Here is a 27,773-nt window from a genome sequence, read left to right on the forward strand (position 1 = left end):
CTTCATACATCGTAAGATAGATCGATATAAATTAATGAAGTTCTGCATATAATATTATTGATAAATTTTTATCAGTTTTTTTTTTTTGCATTTATTGTTTTGCTTACAACTGAATCGATTCCAACAACGCAACACCGCGCAAACAACTTAAGCATCGTCTACTTAATTTTCAAGATAAAATAATTTCGAAAATAATTATTTATGGAATTTGATATGGTGTGTTATTATATACAGATAATTTGAATTGGTATGACATTATACTTAGATAAGAATTATTTATTTTCTCGCTCTCGAAAGAGACTCACAATCAGTTCGGATTACATATTATATTTAACACTACGAATGTGAGAGTCTTTTCGACGAGTCGTATGAATCATGTATTAACGGATGCGATATCGATCCGCTTTATGAATGTTTGCAAGTATTTTTCTGAGTCATTTTTATTAGTCTCTGTCTACATATTGTCTACATCTAAATATTTCTATACATTTACTATATTAAAATTATAATTAAATTGTATATGATTCAGAAAATAAAATACACACACACATACATATTCATAATATATGATATAATATAATATTTTTAAGCTCTTGTTAATTATGATATATTGTGGAAGATCGCACTTTTCCCGATATTTTTTAATACTGATTAGAGCGCGTAATTCGGTTCAAAAAATGTTATTGGAACCAACTTGTGACCCATATGTTACGCGACTTTTGATTCCTGACTCGCAAATTATGTGTTGTATGTGATTCATTTATTGCCAACTCAACTTGTTCTTGTTTTTAATATCACAATATGACTGTCTTGTTATTTGTGCTTGTCCTAGAAACGTTTATAGACTTCGTGTAAATTGAAACATTTATTTTTAACTGTTGTGATAATTAGTTTACATTATTTACACATGAAAATAATTTAACTTTGCCTAGTTAATAGTGATAGCTGTCTAAGTATTTAAACGTATTTATCCCTGATTAATAGTTTAGCTACTGTAACAAGAAGCTGAATTCATTTTATTGGTGATTAAATTTTAAAGAAATAGTATCTGAAAATCCTTCTCCAATCTCTCAAAATTTGTAGTTGTACTACATCATAAAGTTTTGTCTTTGATATATTTGAGCCTTACCTAATTACTTATATGTTGGTTTACATAAAGTAATAATTGTTGATAACATCATTCGAAAAATGTTGGAGCTAAATTAGATTTCCGCGCTATTAAATCAACATTAATTTCTTGTACGTAGAACGCAAATTGTAATTTTGTTAAAAAAATAATTAACAATTAGATTCCGAGTGTACGAGTGGGTTAACAGAATACAAGTTTTTTTGATGATGAAATGATGAATCTGAACACATATAGTGAGTTTTTTTTTCAGAATGGTTTTGAAGTATACAAAGATTGAATTTTTTAAAGTAACATGGTGACATAGAGTTTGAAACAGGGAATAGTGGTTGAAATATGTATAAATACATTGTAATTATTTTTAAGCTAACAAAAGAAAGTTTTGAGGTTATTTTCAAGGAGTTTGTTCACAACTAAACTAAAACAAACTAAAAATATTTTGAAAAAATAAAAATGTCCTATCTAAATATTTACGTAGTTCGTATACTACTTTACAACGTGCATTGAATCGACAAAATTTTATAAGTTTAAAAGTTTTAAGTTTTGAAGTGAATGTTACAAGAATTCGTAACAAACACGGAATTTAAAGTATAGTAAATAATGTGCATTGTACTGTTAGTAAAAATACATATCAACAGTTTTCATCAAACATGTATTCTGTCTGTCTTCATCAAAAACCAATAAAACATCATGTCGTCAGTACCGATCGATTTTTTTGCTATTTAAATCTGTTTTTTTTTTACTTCTTCCCGAATTATATATTATATTCAACATCATATGCTAAATTATTAAAAAGATTTTTGATTTTCAATTTTCCATTTCATATCTTGCCTTGCAAGAAGAATAAGTGCAGATGCGATATTTTCTGAGACAAAAAATATAATTTGAATTAAATTTACTAAATCATAAAACAAAGATTTTAACATTTACCTAATTATAAAATTCTTTCTAAATGAGCAAGTCTTGTAAAGTTCAGGACATAAAATACTGTTGTGTACTAACATACTATAATAACATACCTACATACTATATAACATACATAGTTGCACAAATAATGATGAATTAAATTGCAGTTATTGTTTCGCAGTGATATTGTAAATGTTTATTATATCTGTGGATTCAAACACTTCAATAATTTTCGAAACATTGACGTTTAACGTTTTTTGGAAAGCATTCCATAAACACGCTTCGAGCAGTTTTGGTATTTCACCTTGGATTATTTTATTTGTTGCTACCATAATTAAAAGTAAAATTTTCTGCATTAGTAGTTTAATTTTGCACTGCTCATTCTGGATTTTGCCATAAGAAACATTTCTTGAAAAGTGCTAATTACAGGCCAAAAGTTTCATTGTATATAAGTCGACCTTGTACTTTGCGCATATGTTGGTTTTTACCAATCGATTTGTTTATCGCGTGCCGTGCTCACGTAATATAAACCCATTACAACCGTTGCTCCCATATCTATTCCGTATCTAAAAAACTGCATTGCAATATGATGATCATTTCAATTCTTTACATTTGTTTAAAAAAACATGACTATTTCCTGCATGTTTTGTATTTGAAATTGCTGATATGACTCGCTGTAATGCCACTGTCTAATAACAATAGCATGAACATTTTGATAAGTGTGATTTGTTATCATTATGATTTACAAATATTAATTGTTTTTTGATTGTTCTGTTTTACGAACAATAATGATGTATAAAACTTTCTGGATTGCATACATATAGGCATATATATCTTGTATAAAGTAAATATACATGGATGTTCTGCAATTGGCATAATGCTTCATTTGACAATTTGGAATAACGTAGGTCAAAGTTGTTGGATTACAAATTTCGGCAATTTATCCGTCGTTAAAATATTAAGATTAATAAATACTATTCTAGTTCAATATATTATCAATATATTTCGTAACTTATTATTCAATATATTTCGTAACTTATTTAGCAGTTTTTTAACTTAACTAGCTAAATTTTAACTTAACTAGCTAAATTTTAACTTAATTTTAATTCTGTTTTCATAATTGTAATTAATAAACTTTTAATATTATCTTTAATATTTGAAGTATTTTAAGAGTATTTCATTGTAAAATCGCATGAAAATGAAATGAGAACGTGAAGAGAGAACTTGTTCCTCGAATTAACTTTCTACGGAAAATTTTTACTCAAATAAAATAAATACTATTCTAGTTCAATATATTATCAATATATTTCGTAACTTATTATTCAATATATTTCGTAACTTATTTAGCAGTTTTTTACTTAACTAGCTAAATTTTAAACTAACTAGCTAAATTTTTAACTTAATTTTAATTCTGTTTTCATAATTGTAATTAACTAGCTAAATTTTTAACTTAATTTTAATTCTGTTTTTCATAATTGTAATTAATAAACTTTTAATATTATCTTTAATATTTGAAGTATTTTAAGAGTATTTCATTGTAAAATCGCATGAAAATGAAATGAGAACGTGAAGAGAGAACTTGTTCCTCGAATTAACTTTCTACGGAAAATTTTTACAAATAAATAAATTCGTAATTATTTTTTCCCTAAAATCAATGGGCTGCATTTAGTCATAGTATTTGTTTGAAAGGGGTTGATCCGTTTTTTTTTTTTTTTTTGAAAAAACGGTAGACGATTTGTATCCAAGTATTCTTTTCATTTTTATAATATATATATATATATATATATATATATATTTGGGGTAGTAATGCTATATGTATAACATTTTCCCATGGAATTGGAGATTGTCCGATATTTTATAGGATCAGTTCAATCAAACCTGGTTAATTGAATAGACGCTTGAGTTCGAGAGTTCACTTTGATATGGTTAATATACGCACAAAGAGCTACTCACTTACTGTTAGTGTTTTGTGTTATCCCGCATCTAAACGACAATTCAATGACAAAAGGACAAAATTCATTTATGTATTTATTGATTATTATTAGTATATCCGATTTACTTTTTTTACTGAAACTATTTGTATGAATAAATATTCTATGCCCTACAAACGGGGATTTTCAATTCCATTTGAATGGAATCTTCTTAAAATTTATAAAAGCTCAGAAATTAAAGATTAAAGAATTAATGCTTCAAAGATTGTGATTTTGATGTTGACGACCGCCCTCATAAAGGAAGACCAAAACCTTCAAAAACGCTAAATTGAAGGCCTTGCTCGAAGAGGATTCGTGCCAAACTCAAGAAGAAATTGCTTCAGAATTAGGAGTTACCCACCAAGCTATTTCCAAGCGATTGCATGTGTTGGGGATGAATCAGAAGCAAGAAACTTGGGTTTCTTGTGAGTTGAAGCGAAGAGACGTCGAGCATCGTATTTTCGCCAGTAAACAACTGCCCCAGCGGCGAGAAAAGAAGTCGTTCTTTATCACACCGTGACAGATGTTAAAAAATGAATACATTGCAGCAATCCAAAGAGGAGAAAATCTCGGTTCGGCCGAATATTCACTGCGAAGGTTATGCTGTGCATATGGGGTGGGACCGGGTTGGTGTTATTTATTATGAGCTGTTGAAACCGAGCGAAACCATCACTGGAGAACTGTATCGAACTCAATTGATGCAATTTAGCCGAGCACTGCGCGAAAACCGGCCACAATACGAGCAGAGTGATTTTACTGCGTGACAACGCTCGGCCTCACGTTTGGGAACGCTCAAATGAAAAGTCCTACCCCATCCGCTATATTCCCCAGATATTGCACTGTCCATTTTTTGCTTGTTTCGTTTGATGGCACATGGTCTGGCTCATCAGCAGTTCAACTCATATCAACACATCACAAAATGACTTGATTCGTGGATAGCCTCAAAAGACTAACACTTTTGGAGCCAAGGTATTCGAGCTCTGCTAGAAAGATGGGCATAAGATGTGTCTAGCGATGGGCAATACTTAGAATGAACCAGATGTAAGAGTTTTTATATAATAAAGTTACAGTTTCATCGAATACCAGCGAAAACTTAGTTGAGCACATAATATCATTTTCGATTTTTGTACGATTACTATAACTTACCTTATGGAAAGTTAAAAATGAAACTCTAAACTAAAGTAAGCAATGAATAATTTGGTGCGACTACTGAACACAGTTCCTCCGCTTTCTTGGCATTGCACGTATTTGATTGATGGTAAAAAATAATGTATACATGCGTTCAAGGTGTCCAAATTCCCCACAAATGAATCTTTTAATGTAAAGTGATTTTATAATGTAAATATATCTATCACTGTATGCGTTGGTCGTATCTGCGTGTGTATTTATGATTTTTGCAGAACATGAATTTATATTTAAGTATTTTTAGCCTATATTCTGATTCAATATTATAAATATATATGACGTTGGTCAACATCATTGAAGTTATCGATTCATACGAAGATTTATAATGAGGCATTTTAACAATAAATTAATTGATCACTCTTTGGCTGTCACCTTTTTACACGATCCACATTATAATGCTATTTTCTTTTAATATTGTTAACTGTTTCTGTTCATTGCTTTTTGTAAAAGAATATAGAATAAATTTAAAAGGAAAACTTTTTTGTGTGGTTAAAATAGATCTGTTTAACACCAAACCTTCCAACACCGGTCAAATTGATCGTTTCCAACTTTGTGTAAACTATATGACAATTTTTAGAATATACTAATAATATTTTTTTCACTCTTAAGTTATTTTTTATATTTTTATGTTATGCGTCCTAACTACCGCGGTTGTTAAGGGGGTATTCTAGTGTAGAAATTCAAAAAATTCTTTTTTTTTTATTTCATATTTTTAAAGTTTAACTATCTAAAAATATGGGTATGAGAAGGTTTTTAAAAATTTGAATTATTTTCGGAGATATAGGCATTTTACTGACTCGGTCTCCAAACTGGTTTGGAAGCGTCTAATTGGACAAAAGGCATTAGGAAGTCATTAGACCAATTTAAGACAGTTTATCGTCAGATGAATTATTAATTCGATGTATGGGTTCAGCAACTCAGAACAATAATGAATCTCTAATCTCGTTGATTTGGATTTTCTCGCCGAAACATATTCATTTCCGATCTCGGGTATTTGAAAAGCAACATTTATTGCTGTTTGCATATTCAATGAAGGTTTCTTTCCGATTTTAAAAATGTTGACACTTATGGTAATGCAAATTGGACCAGAAACTCATTCATATGCTGTAAGACGAGACAATGCCCGGATTAAACGATCTGAAATACGTACAATCAACGCTTCAAAGGAGGCTCAAATAAACCTAGAACTGCTCGATTGGAAGAGAGATATGCAGAATATAGTTTTTTTTGAAGTAGAAGAAGGTCTGATGCATGAAGCAGGAATGGCAGATTAAATAAAATAAGTTATCATATCATTTTATGACTTTGACAGCAAAAAACCACGCAAAACTTAAAATGCGTTTTTCTCAGAACAGACTTTTTCAGTACTGTTCACACGATTCAGACAGTCTTGCTTATAGACCTATCTGTAGCCCGAACTAGCATCATCCCCAAATTACAATTTTTACTATATTTAAAAAATTCGAGAAACTCAAAAAAAAAACAGTAAAAAGCGACACTTTTTTTCAAACAGTCGCCAATTTGTAAAAAAATTTTTTTACTCATTGCTAGTTCGGGCGATTGCGACATCATTGTAGATTAATAATTTTTTTATTTCTTTTATTTCGGATAGCTAGGAGGGCTGAAATCATGTCAAGACTGAGGTGTCAATTTTTAGAGACCCCCCACTTCATCAGCTGCCAGTTTCATTTTTTTTTTTTTTAGTTTTTGTATTGTATTTTAATAATATTAACAAGTGGTAAAAAAAAATGGATAGTAAAAACATTCATTGCTTTCTTTTACGACACTTTAAAAATGACCTAAAATTCATCGCTCTACACTAGAATACCCACTTAATTTGGCCGGTGGAAAATAATGTTAATGGGGAGTTGTTTGAGTCGAAATATAGGTGCAGATTTATACAAAATATACTAAATAAAACAGATACATTTAGAATAATGTTCTGGATGTTGTGAAGTCAATAGTAAATATAATAAATGGGTGTTTCTATTTGGGAAATGGCGAGAGATTGTTCAATTCTTGAATTTGATAATTCGTTGTTCTAAAACTGATAAATTCATTCACAGATTTTGTAGCAATGAGTATAAATCAAATTTCATTACTCTCACGGTGAACAAATGTGAACAGAAAAAGTGCTTGTCCCATGTTTCAAACATTATCCAATAGAAATAGGAGAAAGAAGCCAAAGTGTACCGAAAACTATTACATTTTGTACTAACGTTGTTTGGTGAAAATGTGGCAGACCGATGGCTAAGAAATGTAACATGAACTCGAATATTTGTAGGTGCCAACTTTGGGTATATATTCTTTGGGTTTATTTCGAACCAAGCGGGATAAATACGCAAATTGTGTATGGAGAAACGACGAGTAAAAGCATTTTTAGCCACGAATTTTTGTTTCGGTTAAATTTTTAACTCGGCGGTGCATATTCAAAATCTCAAGAAGTTTTTATCAGCACTGTCCATAAGCTTTGTGTGGATGAAAAACTCGTCAAATAAAATTTTGTGAAAGTACGAAACAACAAATATATTAGCGACAAATGTACATTTTGGACAACAATAATTGATAAACTATGTGAGAAATAAAGTTCCAATAAAGAAAATTATGTATGCATATGGCATTCTGCATAAATATTTAATTTGTTTGTACTTTGTTTTTTTTTTCTTATTTTTTTTTAGAAATTATATAAAAATATATTTAGACATAACTTCATTTTTTTATATACCTTAAACAATAAATCATTATCTGAATTAAATTATAATTTAATTTTTGGGTATTACATGTATTCAACTCCTAAATACAATTTTAATTTATTGAGAAAGATAAATTGCAAAGATAACTGAATTTTATAGAATATTTCGTTTTTCAAAAAAATATTTTTTACAAATGTTTTATACATAGTGATAATTATATTAATTTTATAATAATTTATAAAATTTATAATTCCATTATGTTGTTTCATTTCTTACAGATACCAGCCAAAGGAGAAGAAGGCCATTGCGTGTGGTATGGCCAGTGTAATAGGGACATGCATGGGGTCCAGTATTGTCCGTATAACGGTACCGCTAAAGCCTTAGACAACAAAGGACAAGTAAGATAATATAATTTGATATGATTTTGAACCTTATTTTATCGCTAATTCTGAGATGATAATTTTGGTGAGAATTTAATTACCATCCTTACGTTAATTTTTTATTTCAATATATTTTTTTTTTGCTATATATTACATTTTAATTGCTTCCAGGAACTTCTGCAGAAATGGTGCGGGCACCTTCTGCAAGACAACGGTCAAGGGGTACTGACATGTTGCGACGCCAACATGATAGGAGTGCTTAATAACAACATAAATTTGGCTGCCAATTTCTTAAAAAGATGTCCATCCTGCATGTCAAATTTAGTCAGACATCTATGTGATTTTACTTGTGCTCCTGAGCAGTCGAAATTTTTGGATGTGACATCAACTGAGAAGACGAAAGATGGTTAGTTTGAGTTAATTTTATATGCATATTCTTAATTTAATTTAATTAACTTTAAAAAGATTTAACTTTATTGTAGCCAAATATTTACCAAATCTTTGAATAATAATTTGGAATATATGTTCTAATATTATTTATTATATACATTTTTACATGTTATTATAATTTGAAAAGCATTATTACAAACATTATAAAATTGTTCGTATTTTACAGATAAAGAATACATTACTTCTGTCGACCTATATATCAAGGAGAGTTATTTGACTGGCACTTTCAATTCATGCAAACAGGTAATGATAAACAATACACTAGTTTTCAATAATCTTTTTTTGTGAAACTAGTTTAATTTTGGAAATCTTGACTAATGATTATATCACAGGTATCAGTGCCTTCGACTGGTCAGCTCGCACTAGATTTGATGTGCGGTACGTGGGGTGCTAGTCGTTGTACTGCTGCCAAATGGTTCCATTATATGGGAACTCAAGAGGGCAATCCATATGTTCCATTTGGAATCAACTACATTGCTACTGAACAACCGAAAAACGGATTTTCACCTTTGGATCCAAAAGTTGTGCCTTGCAATGAGAGCATAGATGTGAGTTATCCATTAAAAATATAAATGAATATTTAAATTAAAAAATGGTTTACAATAGCAGCTTAGAGATATGTTTTAAATAGCATTTTATGAATATTTATGTAACCTCATTTAGGCAAAAACACCAGCTTGTTCTTGTGTTGATTGCGAAGCAACGTGCCCCAAACCTCCTCCACAACCTGCCCCTCCAGTGCCATATCAGTTTGCCGGAATGGATGGATATGCTTTGATAATGCTGATTGTTTTCTTGGTTGGATCTGCTCTATTTTTACTTGGTATCTACTGTTGCCCAGCCAGAAAAGATTTCGGTAAGTTTTAAAAACTAAGTCAATGTAGTTTTTTTTTTCATTGAACTGCAGAAAGTGCACACTTTGAGGAATTTTTTCTTTTTTCTATATTAAAGTTATTTTTTTATGTTTATATGCATCATTTTAAAAAATGTTCAAATTTTTAATGTTGATATTTAATTAAAATAGTATGAAAATGTAACCAAATTGTTGATATTTGTATAAAACCAACGCAAAATTATAATTATTTAATCATTAATAATTATTCAACTTAGTGTCATATTTTCGCTAGCTTGGTTCCATAAACAAGTTTTTTTTGGTGCCTTTTTAGTTAGTATGACATTAATAGCACTTTATTATTTTGTGAGTTGCGTGAATATTTTTTTGCACAGTTTTTATGTTTGTTTTACTTTATTCAATTTATTATGCTGCGTCGTACAAATTTTAAATTGTGAAGAAAGGTGTGTTCTATTTGCAAAAAGAGCTTTTTAAAATACTAATATTTTAACATTGCATGTATATATGGCCATGTGCATGAATTTATATACGAGGAAAATATATATTTAATTTAATAATCTAAAACACTTTTTTAGCATCATGTTTTTAAATTATTTTTTTAATGATCTTACGTCATCGTAATTTTGTACTTGATTATTTGATGTGATATGATGACGGTGAGAAATTTTACAGTTAAATACTATAAACATTTAATGTTGATTGTTTATAAGGTGCTAAATATTACTATATTTTTAATTGAAGGAGTAAAATTTGCGAGTCACCTATCGTATAATAAAATGTACTTTGCAAGTTTTTTTTTTCAGAAAAAGTATTTTTTCGAGTATTTATCGGGTTTTTCTATTTGCGTTATTTAGTTTATTTTTTTAACGTTGTTTTTAACCTTTATAGAAATTTCTAGTGAAATGTTAAACATATTGATCGATTTTTAGATGTTCGTATTTCGTCGTTAATTTGACCTTTTCAATTTACTGAGAACTGATATAATATTACTAATAGCGATCTTGACTATCCCTAGTATATATACATATTTATAAGTATTATTTTAAAGAAGAAAGCCTATTATAAACATTTTAGCTGAAAAGATTGACGTGTTTCAATGAAATTTGATTTATTACAATATTTTACATTCATTTTGTCTTCATACGAATTTATACATTTCGTACTTCATTTTCGTTATTTATTTATTTTTTAAGGTAAATGATATTAATGAAGCGAACCTTTTTTGTGCAATCTTAAGGTTTGGTTCTCCATATTTTATTACAATACATAATGATGACAAAATGTTTAAGAATATGTCGCCGCGTATTATGTTTTGCACAGATTATGTATGTACCAAATATTTTTATGCGATGGTGTTAAGTTCAAATATATTATTAATGTTTTCTAATATTGCTTGAACACACTAAATGGTTTCACAAATTTCGTGAAATTTTGTGTATTTATAAAACAGATTGACGATGAAAAGCAGATGTAATTTTATTTTTCATTTACAATATAAATTACAAGCTGTCTTATAAAGACATTGAGTAATTGAGGTGTAAAGTTCAGATGTAAAATATAATCCTCATTAATTGTCACTTATTTTATGCAGTTTTTTGCAATAACTGCATAACTTAAAAAATGTGTAATATTTAATTAAAGTCGTCTGTTCTATTCTATGATCCTGTGTTCAGTACATCTAAATACGGATAATATTATTAAAACACTGTACTATGTGTTGAATGTTTCAGGTGTGTTTCTTGTTTCTCTTTTTTGACTGTAATTTTAGTGCTTTTTCACGTGAGATTTAAAGGAAAACGATACCGGTATGTTTCCTTGAATATAGTCTAATATTCATCATTTGTTGATACATAGAACATTTTCTGTGCAACATTTATATTTTCTTTAGAGAATATGTCCGATCAAAAATGAAAATCTTTATTTCATCGAAACACGATAGTTTTGGAATGAAGCTTAGGTGTTTTAGGCTGTCTTCTGTCATTGGTTATCGGGTGTACGGTGTTTAAGGTGTTTGTTTTCTATTCTTTTTGCGGGGACATTCCTGTCTCTCCCACAGAGGGTTTGGTGCGAGGGCATTCAGGTCCCGAACAAATTCGACGCAGTGTCGGACGACGCCTTGCGTCCGCCAGTGGAGGCGGACTGCACACTCATATGGGCAGCGGATCAGGCGACCAAGAGGACAGCCCACTACAGTCGAAAAGATCCAGTACGTATCAGAGAAAAAAAATTGTATAGTTCCCAGAGTAAGACGTCACGCCGTCGGTGTAATACCACAGCTGAAACAGCTCCTTCGCTGTTCGAGCTCAACGCCGCTGCGTTATATAGTCCTGTATGATAAATGATTGATATTTGTTAGCCGGAAACTCTGATACTCTCCTATGTTATATGTGTATATATATATATATATATATATATATATATATATATATATTTACATACACACACACGTACAATTTATTCACTTTATGAATAAAACATGTTCAAAATTGTTCTAAAACATAGTCGAAAAATTTTAATTAATAGCCAAAGCTAATTGAATACAATTTTATACTACTTCTTGATATTTGAGAGATTTTACTCTAGCATTTACAATCCTACTTGATCAACAAGCTCATTTATATTAAGTCGATCACATTTAGCTGACTATTATTATGCAAATTAATAACTTCTTTATATATAAATTAATTAGAATTAGGTTCAACTTTTTTCTGCAACTTTATTACAACTCTTGAATTTCTAACAGTGATTGTTTATTTTATCTGCTTGAGGAATACAATTTTTGAAAAATGTGGTATTTGAATATATATACTTATTGTCCAAATTATGTGCATGATTTTCATAAAAATTAAAACTGGGAACTATTTGCAAGATTTGCTTGGTTATATATTTTATAACTGTGAAAAAAAGACATATTGATAAGATTTGCATTTAATATATTTCAAATAATTCAATATCAAAAGAGGGTTGTTTGTGTTTCATATAAACATATGTCCACAGTATTTTTTATTTAATATGTGCTAACTTTCTAAAAATATACTAATTTTTGGTGTGATATTTGTGTACAGATTACTAATTCAGTATTTATTTTTATACTAATTAACACATTGCTTGTGTACGTTTTGATTGTTCAGAGTTCTATGTTATGAGAAATATATATATATATATATATATATATATATATATATATATATATATATATATATATATATATATATATATATATATATATTGTAAGGATTTAACTCTACATCTAATCTAACATTTCTATCTGTGTATGTATTATTTATATATTTCGTACTTAAAACGTTTTATACATTTTTAATATTTTCAAATATTTTCAATTTTGTTATATAATCTATTTGTTAATACATATATATTTCTCACAGGTATAACGGAGGGAGATCAGGAATTATCTTCACACCCAGGTGTTAATGGAGATGATATTGATGGAGTTCATGTACAATCAACAACATTAGAAAAACTTGGCGCAAATACTGAAACGTTTTTGCAAATAGTATTTACTAAATGGGGAACTTTGTGTGCTACTTATCCGTGGGTAGTCCTATTTTTAGGTACGTTTTTTTATATTACATATAGATTTGCAATTTCGTCAGGTAGATTTTCGCTGTTTGTAATAAAATTTAGTTATATATAGTTAATAAATGTATAGTTAAGATAAATATCGAATATCTTTCTGAATTATATAAACTTGGTCATTAGTTTGCCAACATTTCAATTGGTGTTTATCCCACCCAACACATGCAGCCCAACACATTGTGCGACTTTCTAAAGCGCAGCGTAGAACAAAATAAATTAACTTGATAAAATCAAAATTATAAAAACTTTCTCCCGTATTAATTTGGTCCACGGTGTTGGAAATAATTCATGACAAAATCTCGAGTTGTTAGCAATTTTCCTCAATACACAATGTTGTACGTTATCAAACATTTTTCATTTTACAGGTTTGTGTTTTGTCGTCGCTTTCGGTCATGGCATCAAGTACATGAAAGTAACAACTGACCCTGTTGAATTATGGGCTTCGCCCGATTCAAGGGCGCGTGTGGAACGAGAATACTTCGACTCACATTTTGAGCCATTCTACAGAACAGAGCAAGTAATTATTAAAGCGGTCAACTTGCCCCACGTTTATCACAATACCAGCGACGGAGTCTTAGAATTCGGTCCTGTTTTCCATCGGAAATTTTTAATGAAAGTTTTTGAATTACAGGAAGGAATTAAATGTGAGTAAATGATTAACTATTGAAAATTTAAATGTATAAACTTAGGTTTAATTATATATAAAGTTGAATGAATAATAAAGTTGAAATTTGCAAATACATTTTATAATTTCTGTTTCTAGCTTTGAGTAAAGGCGACTTAAAGAATATTTGTTATGCGCCTCTATCTTCTGAATTTCGTGGACCAGTAGGTGTAAGTGAATGTGTAGTTCAGTCTATATGGGGTTACTATCAAGATGACATCGATAAATTCAATGAAACTAGTGAAGATGATTTTGGTTACGAGATTAATTATCTTGATCGCTTCAAAGCATGTTCACAGTAAGTGTCCAAATTATTGCTGTAAGTTTTACTATTTTTTTTTTTATTTTGTTTCTAATCTTATATTCAAATCGAACATTTTGTTTCTAATTATGAAATATTGATTGCAGTTTCTTACTTTTTTCAGAAATTTCTATAATCCAGAGTGTTTGGCACCATACGGTGGTCCCGTAGATCCAGCAATTGCTATGGGTGGATTTTTAAAGCCGGGCGAATACTTAACTTCATCACCAAACTATCAAAATGCATCTGCTGTTATTTTGACTTTTATTGTTAACAATTATCACAACAAAACAAAACTTTTGCCTGCTATGAAATGGGAAAAAGAATATATTGATTTTATGAAAAACTGGACTAGTACACAGAAGCCAGATTTTATGGACATAGCATTTACATCTGAAAGATCAATTGAGGATGAGTTATATAGAGAATCTCAATCAGATGTATTGACAATATTAGTTTCGTATATAATTATGTTTGCTTATATTGCTATTTCATTAGGACAAATACGAACTTGCAGTAGACTGCTGATAGACAGTAAAATCACACTAGGTCTTGGAGGCGTGTTTATTGTTTTGGCTTCTGTAGTATGTTCAGTAGGATTATTTGGATTTATTGGAACACCTGCTACATTAATTATCATCGAAGTTATTCCATTCTTGGTGCTCGCTGTCGGCGTAGATAACATTTTTATTTTGGTTCAAACACACCAACGAGAAGTTAGGAAGCAAAATGAAACAATACAGGAACACATTGGAAGAATTTTAGGTCACGTTGGTCCTAGCATGCTCTTGACATCTGTTAGTGAAAGCTGTTGCTTCTTTTTAGGCGGACTCTCAGATATGCCGGCAGTTCGAGCGTTTGCCTTATACGCCGGTATGGCTTTGCTCATTGATTTTCTGCTGCAGATCACCTGTTTTGTGAGTCTACTCACATTAGATACTTTGAGGCAGCATGGAAACAGATATGATATAATATGTTGTATACGAGGTTCTAAAAAGGATTCCGAACCTTACGCAGAAGGCGTACTATACAATTTCTTTAAATCCATATATGTTCCATTCCTAATGAACCCGAACGTGCGCGCTAGCGTAATGGTTATATTTTTCGGATGGCTATGTTCGAGTATAGCTGTAGCACCGCACATAGAAATCGGTCTAGATCAGGAACTGTCAATGCCCGAGGATAGTTTTGTGTTGAAATACTTCCAGTATTTGAAAGACTTCTTAAGTATTGGTCCGCCAATGTACTTCGTAATAAAAAGCGGACTTAATTATTCTGATATATCATCACAAAATTTAGTATGCGGCGGACAATTTTGTAATTTAGATAGTGTAATGACTCAAATTTACATGGCAAGCAAAATACCAGAAACGAGTTATATTGCAAGACCAAGTAGCAGTTGGATTGATGACTACTTCGATTGGGCAGCAACACCTAGTTGCTGCAAACAGTATCCTGGGAATTCGAGTTTCTGTCCACATCAAAGTAAGTAAACAGTTACTTAGCGAGGATTCATTCCATAAAAATGCCGCGAATTTATTTATTATTATTTTGGATTTAGGAGATACATTACTATATCAATTATTTGAAGAGCTCTTGCTCGGCAGTTTTTAACAGCTTCTTTAGCAGTTGCATCAGAAATTTCCGCTTAGTTTCAAAGACGGATCAATATTCATATATAAATTACACAGATCATATGCCATTTTTAAATCTTCACTAAGATTTTTCAAATTAAATGTCATGTTTTTATTACTTATTGAAGCAATTAAATTGCTATTTTTTAATGGACTTGGTAAGTTTTGTTTCATGTCAATTTGAGTCAAATTTTACTATAGAACGCAACAGCAACATTTAAAAATATATTTAATTCATTGAGTAATAAATACGGTTGTTTTCAATCTGTTTGTTTATATCCCCAAAAACACCGATAGCGGCGAAGAAGGCCCAGGCAATGAAGGCAGTCTATGGCAAAGTTTTTTTTTAATTAGTTCAAAATACTGCATTCATAAAGAATATTGGTTTCTATAAATATTGATATTTGCAAATTCAATTTTTTCGTGAATAAGAAACTTGTACTGCATATATATATATATATATATATATATATATATGTTATTAAACATATTCAGAGATAATCAAATGAAAAAATATATATGTATGTATCTTTATTTATGTATTTATATATGTGTATGTATGTATGTATTATTATTTTTAATTTTATTATGTTTTTTTTTAGATGAAGATGATTGTGACAGTTGCACAATATCTTTTGATACAAAAACGAAGCGACCAATACCTTCTGATTTTTCAACTTATTTACCTTACTTTTTGCAAGATAATCCAGATGAGGATTGTGCAAAAGCTGGTCATGCAGCTTATGGACAAGGTGTTAAATATCATTTTCTATCAAAACAGTCAAGTCTCACGCAAGTGGATTCTTCTTACTTTATGACCTACCACACAATTTTGAAAACATCCAAAGATTATTATGAATCCATGAGATCTGCTAGAAAAATTTCTCAAAATCTTACGGATATGATACAATGGAATTTGAAAGCTCAAGGCAGAAATGAGACTGTGGAAGTCTTTCCTTACTCGATATTCTATGTTTTCTTTGAGCAATACTTAACAATGTGGCCTGACACACTGAAGTCTATGGGAATATCAGTATTGGCTATATTTGTTGTTACATTCTTATTGATGGGTTTTGATATTTTCTCTTCGTTAGTGGTTGTGATATCCATTACAATGATTGTTGTTAACATTGGAGGTCTTATGTACTGGTGGCATATAACATTGAATGCTGTATCACTAGTTAATTTAGTCATGGCTGTCGGAATATCAGTTGAATTCTGTTCACATTTAGTTCATAGTTTCTCAGTTTCAATACAAGCCACAAGAAGTGAACGTGCTGCTGATGCATTAACTAAAATGGGAAGCTCAGTCTTTTCAGGAATTACATTAACTAAATTTGGTGGAATCATTGTACTTGGTTTTGCAAAGAGCCAAATATTCCAAGTTTTCTACTTTAGAATGTACTTAGGTATTGTACTATTTGGTGCGGCCCATGGACTGATATTTTTACCAGTATTGCTTAGTTATATAGGTGAGTAAATAATGAATAATATATGCATCATTAATTAACTTATTTAATCTAATTTGATTTTATTATTGTTATATAAATGTCCATAAATATTCATAAATGTGATTTTAGTTTACTTTTTGAAACAAAATTTGTTTTGAGCTTTAATCATTATTAATAATTCAAATTTTTCAATACGTATTTCTCAGAAAGTGATGGCTTGTTATTTTATTAATTGTTATTTTAATTGTATTGGAAACTTTCATATTAGAAACTAAAATGACATTATGTCAAACACTAAAAATATGTTTGATTACTAACTAACGCATGCTGCATTATTAAATATTTGCCTTCATTGGGATAATCTTTTAAACTGTTCTACACTATATATATTTCAAAGATGGAAGTCAAATTATTGAACAAAGGTTATAGTTCTGCAGGATATTATTAGTGATTCGAATAAATTTTGCACATGCCAATCATATGAAATTTTTTTGCCTCTTGGCTAATAGTTATTAATTTATGAACTTATGTAATCAATTACTGACAGTTCAAAATTAATTTTATGAACAATGGAATAACCATAATAGAGCTTTGATGAATTTTACTTCCACTATTAGTTTAAATAATTATATACCTTAAGTTTTTGGCAAAAGTCTGTTTGAAATAAGAACCATTTTGTTACCTATCATACTACAGGATCCCCAATGAACAAAGAAAAATTGGCGAATCACAGAAGAGCCGAAATGATGAATTCAATGCAAGTCCAGGAGACATGTTTGAATCGAGTAAGCCCACAGTCTAAATTCTCAATGTCGCATCAGTCATCTCAATCATTTAGGTTAAAAAATATCACACCACATTTTTACTCAAAAAAAACGTATCAGCCTAGAGTGCGTATGGAAAGCATGTCTTTAATTAATACTAATAATGGAATTTACTGCACGACTATATCGACGTAGGTAGGAATTGCATGTTTGTAGCTTTATAGTTGCATAATTTAGGTGCTCACATATTCACGCAATTCTAGCTCGTCATTGTGATTACAAAATTAATTTTGGATATTCATCTATACTCTATTATTCACCCTCACCATATTTGCTGTATGGTAACTACTATAGTCTTTCATAGAATAATTACTTTATTAGGTTACTACTTCAGTCTTTTATAGAATAACTACATTTATTCGGTTTTCAACATCATGACAAACATTGATTTTTCTAACACAAATTATTTGTTAAACCAATGAAATCAAGAAATAACAAAGAATTATGTTGACTTCACTTGACGATAGAATGCTATATATGATCCCTTTTCTAATTTGTTTATAATTTTGAATTAAAAAAAAATTATTTGTAATAATTCCTTATTCAAATCAAACATATTTTCAAACTTGATAAATCTATATAGTTATTTAATTTTATGTGAGCAGCTATTCTAGTTATTATTTAAATTTAGGTTTACTGCAAATATATATTTTATTTTGGCTATTTGCTCTGTATATATATACATATATAGTATAAGTATCTCAAAGGGTCTGTATGTAGAAAAATACTAATTATTTTACATTATACATGTATTATTTGAAATATTATATGCATAGTTTTAATTTAATGGTAAAATATAGTAAAGAATAAAAATTATTTCATTGCCATGCTGTTGCCATTTCAACAATTTATGGAAGTATATTTTCATGTATTACTTTACTTTAAAAGATTGTCCCTTAATATTACAAATCGCTTATATGTGATTTATTGTGATAATAATTTAGGATTTTAACCCATATATTTATTAGCAGTTAACAACTGAGCTTTTAACAATAGTAATGATAGGATCAGTATAGAAGATAAATCTATCATTTATCTTCAATGCTACTTTTTTCATGCACTTTGCACTAAATTCTACTTAATAGTGGTAATAGTAATTAATTAATAGTAGAGTTTGTTATATTTTTGCTGACGGTGTGGCGATAATGATACTTACATTAAAAAAAGGCAAATTGTAGAAGCAGTTATTACCACTTCACTTCTTTATAAATTTTAAGAAAACAACATAAAAAGTAATCAATATATTTTTATTTTGATATTTAAACTGTTCCTATCATGCATTTAATTGTAGTAGTTCTGTAAAAAATCATGAAGGTTTATGTGCTGCTTTATTTTGTTGGTAAAGTTAAAGTTAAAATTAAATTATTGAAGCCATAATTTTCATTGTGTATTTTTCATCTATCTTTTACAGGCGTGATAAGAAGACGTAAACGGTCTAGAATAACATCAGTATCCTCATTGCAAAGTGAATCCTCAAGTCGGCCGATCTATGGATCAATAAATCACACCGAAGATCTTGTGTTTCCATCCGGCAGCCAATAATAAATTTATTTTTAGACTAAAATCATATCCTATTCATAGAAAAATTTTCGTCACACTTGCATCTGAGAATAAATTTCATTTAACATTGTTAATTTTATACTGTTTGTTAAACCAATTTAGAGTATCCTGAAAATATTACTTTATCTGTGAGGGGCCCATTAGAAAATGTCATTCATATTTTATTTGATCTTTTTACAGATTCCACCATAGATAATTTTAGGATTGTGTAATTATTTTAATGATATTGATAGTGTATAAATTTTGTAACGTGATTATCTTTTTGTATAAATATGTATTTAAATATTTGTAAAAACAATTTATTATACTGCTACATAAAGTTTTGTATATAAAATTGTGGGGTTTTTAATAACCATGACATGTTTTCAAATTGTATAAAAAAAATTAATGCAATTTTTGTTTAGCCAAAATTGTTATAAAATTGAATTTGGTAATAAAGAAATTCTATCTAAATAAATATGTCATGTTAATGTTTTCAATGTATGAGAATATCACTGTTGATGCACACTAATTTATGAAATGCTTCTGTAAGATATATTATTCAATTAACTTTTGTTGAAAAACTATCTGTAATATGTAACTAAGCTAGGAATTGTGTAAATTTGAAATTTATCTATATTTAACTTCATAGCATAAGTGAACAATTGTAAAATTAGAAAATCAGAATGAAATAAAGATATTTTTCTTACACATTTTGTTTATTAAAGTATTAGCAGCTTAAATGGATCACGTCGGCTTTATTAGGGGGCGTTCATTAATCACGTGAGGCTTTAGTGGGAGGGGTAGATATCACATGTATTTATTTTTTACCTAAATTTTCAAAAAAAAAAACAAAAACTTTACGTTTTTTTCGTAAATTCGAAAAATTTATTCGGAAAATTTTACGTAACTAAAAATACACGTGATGTTTGGAGGGGGAGGGGAATAATTCTAAATTTCACGACGTATCACCAAGGGAGAGGGGGGGAGTTACAAAAATCTCTAAAAAAATCGATCACGTGATTAATGGACGCCCCCTTAAATATTAGAGGCAAAATATGTCACCATAGCTATTATTATAAAATGTTTGCAAAGATTCAATTTTTGTATAAAATTTTGTGATTAACCGCGCTGTTTCAAATTTCCTTTCGCCGAACAATAAGGAAGTTAAGAAAATGACTGCGGTTGTTAATACCGCAGCCCCAACATTTATATTTAGTAGTTCTTATACTTATATTCTATTATTTCGACTTTTTGATTCGATAATTTTATTTTATAAATCTAATCTAAACTTTCTAAGTGAGTAAATAAAATCTAACTTTCTAAGTGAGTTACTTCAGGTTAGTAATAAAACGAAATTTTGAAGTGCGTTGTAACCGTTACTGTCTAACCTATCTCTTCAACAAGTAAATGTACAAGTAAATCAAGACAATAATACATTAAAGTAAATATAATGTGTAGTGTAATTATGGAATGCGAGGTGAATTGTGAGTTTGGTGGATAGTGTGTGGATTTGAATAAATTGATTGGTTTTTTAAAGCTGCAAGTGTGATTCTGCTGGAAATATTCATGGTTATCAAACCACAAGGTATGTTTTGTTAACTATTATTAGAATTCATTTTGCTCAATATTCTATAAAAAAGTTTAGATTTTAAAATGGTACTTCTAATGGGGCATGAAAAAGACAGATGATAATTTCAATTCGATCATCAACATAAACCTGTGTGACATAAAAAATTTGAACAAGAATTATATTAATGAACTTCTTTTAATCATTATTTATAAAAACGGTACATGTAATATTATCCTAACGAATAATACAAATATATCACAATGGTAAATGTCAACTTATTTGTATCACGTGCATGCAAACATTTATATTAGTTTTCCATAACGACTTGTTATAAAGATATTCAACAATTTTATGTTTGTTATACCTTTTGCTCTTAACTTTTACTATGGCCTACAAATGGTTACAAATTGTGTGAAACATTTTAACACGTACATCATAAACTTTTGTTATTGATTAAAATATTTTGTATACTTGTTTACATATACATTTTTGTTCATGGTTTATAATTTTATTCACATACATGCTTGGCAGTTTTAAATAATAAATCTCTATAAGTATGCTGTACAAATTTAATGTTCTTCGGAATTAAAAACATTACATATCTTTTACAATATATTATTTCAAGCTAATTTTTCATAAAAATCATGATTTTAATTACTGCTGTTTATGATTTCAGTAAAATCATTTTATCCATTGAAAATATTTACAAGTAATTAATCTTCTTGAGTTATGAAGATTAGTGATAAAAAAATTGTGTGATGGGAATAACTTATTACATTATTTAAAATGGGATTTATGCCAAGAATTTTTAGTAAGCACAAGGCACATTTACATCTATAATCTATCTAAACTTTGTACATCATTTTATGTGTAGTAATAATTACATTAATTTATAATTACAAACTGTAGTGATTAATTATTTGAATTAAATAAGTGATAAATATTAAATTAATACACTGGTCCATTTTGAACTATATTTAGCCTTTAATAAAGCAAAATGCATCAAATCACATTATCAGTAATGTTGACTGCACTCGAGTCGGTTTTCATTCATTTCTATATTATTCATTATATTAGATTTTTTTTTTTTTTAATAAATTAGATACTTCACAATAAATTTTAATCAGCTTTTTAAAATACAAGCTAATATTGCAAATTTTTGTTAAATTAAATAAATTATACCATAGAAATAGCTTTTATAAGGATATATAAAAATCTAAATCAATAGCTTTGTGACTCAAAAATTTGCAATACTGGTCAAATATGTATTAGGTGATCATTAATTAAAACAACTATCCGTCAATGTTTACGTAATGTCCATGCACAGTAGCTGATTGATGGTATCGACGCCTTGATGCGAAATCCTCATTATCTTCATTTAGTTGTGCTTCCTGTACATCTAAACCAGGGTGAACTGGTGCTACTACTATTTGTTCATATTCTTGATTTCGTTTGCTGGATTTTAAAATTTTCATTGTTCATTATTTCATATGTTAATAATGTAAAATTAAATAATCAATTTTTAATCAGAATTTGTCTATTTGCACTAGTCTAGTCTAGAAGGATCTTAAAATTTTTATAATGTTCTCTATCAAATTTTAACTTTCTTCCCTAATATTTTTTTGTTTACCAATTTCGTAAAATTGCAACTGTTTATATATATATATATATATATATATATATATTTTATTTATTTATTCTTACCCTATACACTGCAACAGTAAATGCTTCAACCAAACAAAAAATTTAAATTCTGCTGTCAATCCCGGTTTTACTGCGGGGTTGGCTGTGCCCACATAAAACCAAACTAAAAATACAGTTATGATGCAAAAAATTGCATAGAGCCAATGCACCATGAGCATTATTGCAAGCTTAATGAATGCCTAAAATATAAAGTTAGTTTAACATCTTTGAATGTCATTATTTACTATAAAAAAAACATCAAGTGCAAATAATTAAATTGCATAAAGTAACTGAAAAATTACTCCACTGTGGAAAATGTTAATGATATAAAAAATATTCAAGAATTTAAATAAATTTTTTTAACTAAACAATAACTATCTCTGGTTCAGTGAGTAGTACTGTTCAGCAAATTTACAATTTGTTTTAAAAATGCACTTATGCATTGATTAATCTAATAACTTACTCCCAAAAGAGATGCGTATCGGTTACATAGACTTGAATACCAATTTTTAGTTTTGGAATGTATATTAGGCCCTCGAACAATCGGTTGCACATCTCCAGTACCGCCATCGCCAGATGCATTTTGTAAATTTGGATCTGTTGATTGAACTGGTAGATGTATATTGCCATTTTCTTGAGCCTATAGAAAATTGATTAAAATAAATATTTGATAATAATGATAGAATTTTGTTTATTTACATTTAAATTCTTATGCCTTGTCCTTTCTGGAAACAACACATCTAAATCATTTTGTTCATTGCTTCCAGTTCCATAACTCCTGTTCAAGTCTCCGCGAGTTGGACTATGAAGATTTTGTGATCTTTGTATTCTGAATCGCTCCTCTCTCTTATGTTGTATATCAAAGGTTTGAGCAAGAGCAAAATACGAATAGTCAATACAAGCATAAGTTAACAAAAATGGCATTGTTACTATAGGAGCTAGTGTATTAATTTGCCCCACAAATATGAAAGTTATTGTTACAGCAGCAACAACAGCCATTGCATATAAGGGAACCTTATTAGGTCCTCTCTGAAAAATAATAAAGATGTTACAATTTGAGCAGTTAAAAATAAAAATTGATACTAAAATATAAATTTATTTTTTTCAAATTCATTTTTGACAATTAGAACATGGACTTACTCCTTTTCCCAGTTTTCCAATACCGGGGATTACATTTTCATTTGCGATAGATTGCAAAACCCTTGGTGTCCCATACATTGCTCCTAAGCAACTAGACATGGAAGATACATAAATTCCCCCTAATAGAAGTACGGATAACGCTGAAACTCTTGCAGTTATCATAAAATCAGTTAACAAGGTTTTCCGCTGACATGTTGCTCCAAGAAATAGAATGAAAACCAAATACAAAAAGGTTCTAGAAAATATAATAATACTATATTAAATATATAATAAGCATAAATGCATAGCAAATATAATAAGAGAAATAAGGAATAAGATTTATTACTTTAAATAACAAAAAAACAAGTTTTGTAATATTATACCCAGTGCTAAAAGCAGCCAATGTTCCATTTGGAATATCAGTAGAAGGTGCTCTTAAATCTCCACTCATATTTATTCCTGATAATATTCCTGTAACAGTTGGAAAAAACACTCCAAACACAGTGAACCATGTATAGCCATCCTTGTAATCAGACCATGTATTATTTGCTAAGTTTCCTGTGAGCCAGCCATCAAAACCGTTTTCTAAAAAGATATTCAAAGATACAGAAAAACACCTTCTTATTCATTTTTCCAAATTGTAATCATATTATATACCTGTATATACATATACATGGTGCATATGAATAAACAATAATTTTTTAAATACTTCTATTACCTGCTTTTAACCATAGTAATGGGTAATTTTATCACATCATAATTTTAATTAAATTTCATTTAAGAAAAATAAAGTATTTTTTAACCTGGGTCTTCATGAACAAAGCAGCCAACCATAAAGTCTAGTCCAGCTAATAAGAGTATTATTAAAAGTGCAAATTGTAATTTTACAACCCATTTAACACCAGCTACATTTATCACACTGAGCAATAATACAGCTGCTATAGCAAAACCTCGTATAGCCCATGTATTTCCTTCATAACCAACAAGGCCAGCTATTGATTCTCCAAAACCTGCATAAATAAATACATGATAAATGAAATATTTTAGAAGCAATATTCCAACTGCTTATGAAAGGTCTCGTAAGGTCTTGAATGTCGATATACATAACATTTTGAAGATAACAGATTATTCTTACCTAAAACATTTAATGCACAGCCCACAGCTTGTCCGAAACAATACAGAAGACCCAGCGAGCCTCCAAATCTGGAGCCTAAGGTATGGGCTATAAGAAAATATACACCCCCACTTTCAACCCTACATCTTTCACAAATTCCTACTGCTGACAGCACTGATATTAGAGCTACGCTCACTAAAAATAATTAATTGAGTTAAATTGAGATGCATTTTTTATTTATTTTATGGTCCATTATGTGTCATGTATTGATATATTTTCACAGAACACTTTTCAAAAATCATCTATATATAATTTAAATATTTACATAGTGTCAATTTATCAACATATCACAGCACAATTTTTATTCTATGATACAATTAACAATTTCATTTCACCTGTCGCTATAACAATCGCTACTGCATTTAAAATCCCTGCTTGTGCAACTATCCATCCTGATCGTAAGAAGACAATGACACCGAAAATGTTTATCAAGCAAGATGTGAAAACTCCGTCCCATGTTCCAAACAGAACTGGTTGTGATATAAAAAAATTAGATTTCCACCAGGGCACATCTCCTTGTTCTTCAGCGAATAATTCATTAGCTCCCGAAGCCTGATGCCCCCCAGCTCCGTATTGATACTCATTTCCTAAATCAACAAATCCTCCTGAATTTCCACGGGGCCTCGCTCTATTATATGAAGCCGCTTCTTCATTTCCTAATCCAAATCTCGACCAATCGACATCATTTCTACGACTACCATTCCTATCACTTGGTTCCATGTTCGAGTTTAATTAATAATTAAGGATTTTTCGAATCTTCCTGGAATATACATAAGTTAATTTAATAATTACAGTATAAACACCAAATAACGGCAATGTACATGTCAACATTCATACATTTTAACAGAAAATGTTAAGAATATTTGGCAGATGGGTTGAGAAACGTCATCGGTGGATCTGACTAATCTAAGCTCCGTTAGCTGTCATTTACGTACACACAGTACACACACTACACACTACAGACTACACACTACACAGAACAGAACACCCAGAACGGCAAGAACGGGCCGAAAAGGCTTGGGCGCTATCACACATGATTCTTGTTAACTTCCCGTAGGGCAAGTTATAGTAATCGCAAGAAAATCGAAAATGAACATTTTAATATATCTTTACGTTTCAAAGGTTTCTGAACATTTTGGCATACCTTAGAAAAAATGGATGTATGTGTGTGTGTGTGTATGTATGTATGTATGTACGTGTGTTTATGTATGTGCGGATACAAATTTTCGTCGACGATTTCGGGAACACCGATCAACCGATTTGAATAATTCAAAAAACATTCGATTCGTATTGATAAGGAGACGTGCTGATTAGTTTTTGGCGAAGTCAGGTCTAGCCGTTCCGAAGATACGGGGCAAAAAGTGCCGAAAACGGTAACTCAGTTTTTAGGAGAACGGAGCGTCCGATTTTAATAATTCAAAAAACATTTTACTTGTATTGACAAGGTGAAGAACCGATCAAATTTTCATAAAGGCAGGTCTAGCGGTTTCGGAGATCTAATGAAAAAAGCAAAAAAAATGCCATTTGGCGGTCAAAAATGATCATTAGACATATGCACATCAAGTTATCAGATATTTTATAGAGATTTTAACAATAAGTATAATTTTGGTTTACATTCCTATGGGTTCCGTACCAATGTCGACGCGGCGCTTACGCGGTTTGATATTTCGTCTTTATGCAGTTAAAGCAGTACGATTGCTTTGAAAAAAGGTTTAGATTTTTTAAAATATGTCAAAATAAAGAAAACATTTTTTTTTCAAAAAAAAAAAATTAAAAAATTTTTTTTTTCAAAAAAAAGTAATTTTTTGTCTAATTGTTTGTCAAAAATCTTATTTTTTCGAAGTAAATTTTTTTCAAAAATGTTAATCGTTTTTAAAAAAATAATAATTTTTGGTACGGGAAGTTCTAGCAATTTGCCTTAAGGCACGATGCCTTAATTGTCTTAAGACAGAATTCCACTTACAGCTAGTTAAAAAACGATCCGATCCGATTGGGCAACACGTCCCAAAAAATTCGAAACACGCAAACGTAATTGCTTATTTAAATATTAGTTTATAATATATTTATAAGAAATATTACCTCAAAATATTTATCGAGTCAATTAATTTAATATGTTTAAAAAAAATTTAAATGTTTTCGAATTTATATACTATTTATATATGTTATAATATTTTTTATGATTATAACGTATAACTTATTTTTTAACTTTCCAAAGGAGAAATTTATGTTTTCTAAAAAAAAGCAGATTTGATAATTTTATGTTTTCTCGACGTTTCAAGCCATTCTGAATCGAATGAGATCAAAAAGTATATGTGTGTGTGTGTGAACAGATTTTTTGCCGTAAATCGACGTTTTCTCAGAAACGGCTGGACCGATTCCAAAAATTTAAAAGCCATTCGATGCACCTCGATGAGGACTCTTGCTTGTCAGTTTTGTGCGAAGATCGGCTAAGCCGTTTCTTTATAAATAGCAGAAAAGTGAAAACTTTTTCGTTCACGTTTTAGCTCGCAGTTCTGTATCGATTTTGAAAATTCAAAAACCGTTCGAAAAATATTAGTTGGGAATCTACCTGATTAGTTTTTGGTAGAGATCGGCCGGGTCGTTTTCTTGTAACAAAGTGTTAAATTTTTTTTTGACGATTTTTATTGTTA

General features: G+C 29.7%; 2 protein-coding genes across 6 annotated transcripts in view; one reads left to right on the forward strand and one right to left on the reverse strand.

Annotated features, from left to right (window-relative positions):
- Positions 1 to 19,603, forward strand: part of LOC113376548 (NPC intracellular cholesterol transporter 1-like) — a 31,304-nt gene extending 11,701 nt beyond the window's left edge. For 2 of the 5 annotated variants that reach the window (XM_026616504.1, XM_026616503.1), the window contains exons 3-15: positions 8,159 to 8,278; positions 8,432 to 8,666; positions 8,877 to 8,953; positions 9,043 to 9,258; positions 9,374 to 9,566; positions 11,620 to 11,769; positions 12,950 to 13,135; positions 13,526 to 13,804; positions 13,924 to 14,122; positions 14,250 to 15,610; positions 16,362 to 17,231; positions 17,907 to 18,169; positions 19,446 to 19,573. In XM_026616504.1, coding sequence (XP_026472289.1) covers positions 8,159 to 8,278; positions 8,432 to 8,666; positions 8,877 to 8,953; positions 9,043 to 9,258; positions 9,374 to 9,566; positions 11,620 to 11,769; positions 12,950 to 13,135; positions 13,526 to 13,804; positions 13,924 to 14,122; positions 14,250 to 15,610; positions 16,362 to 17,231; positions 17,907 to 18,169 — 4,149 coding nt within the window. In that variant the 3' untranslated portion in view covers positions 19,446 to 19,573. Of the gene's footprint in view, positions 1 to 8,158; positions 8,279 to 8,431; positions 8,667 to 8,876; positions 8,954 to 9,042; positions 9,259 to 9,373; positions 9,567 to 11,619; positions 11,770 to 12,949; positions 13,136 to 13,525; positions 13,805 to 13,923; positions 14,123 to 14,249; positions 15,611 to 16,361; positions 17,232 to 17,906; positions 18,170 to 19,445 lie in introns of all 5 variants that reach the window. The other 3 variants (XM_026616508.1, XM_026616505.1, XM_026616507.1) reach the window with 3 other exon arrangements.
- A 2,789-nt stretch (positions 19,604 to 22,392) lies between these two features.
- LOC113376769 (solute carrier family 12 member 8) lies at positions 22,393 to 26,097 on the reverse strand. The gene is made up of 10 exons (XM_026616818.1): positions 25,960 to 26,097; positions 25,458 to 25,882; positions 25,084 to 25,257; positions 24,752 to 24,958; positions 24,332 to 24,533; positions 23,970 to 24,204; positions 23,529 to 23,858; positions 23,293 to 23,469; positions 22,851 to 23,029; positions 22,393 to 22,601 (listed from the first exon to the last, which is right to left on the reverse strand). Exons 2-10 carry the CDS (start codon positions 25,840 to 25,842, stop codon positions 22,439 to 22,441), a joined length of 2,052 nt encoding a protein of 683 aa, XP_026472603.1. The 5' UTR covers positions 25,843 to 25,882; positions 25,960 to 26,097; the 3' UTR covers positions 22,393 to 22,438.
- Between the last annotated feature and the right edge of the window lie 1,676 nt (positions 26,098 to 27,773).

Source organism: Ctenocephalides felis, unplaced genomic scaffold, assembly GCF_003426905.1.
Source record: "Ctenocephalides felis isolate EL2017-DRISC unplaced genomic scaffold, ASM342690v1 CF-g0.4_SCAFFOLD_01886, whole genome shotgun sequence".
Lineage (NCBI taxonomy): Eukaryota > Metazoa > Arthropoda > Insecta > Siphonaptera > Pulicidae > Ctenocephalides > Ctenocephalides felis.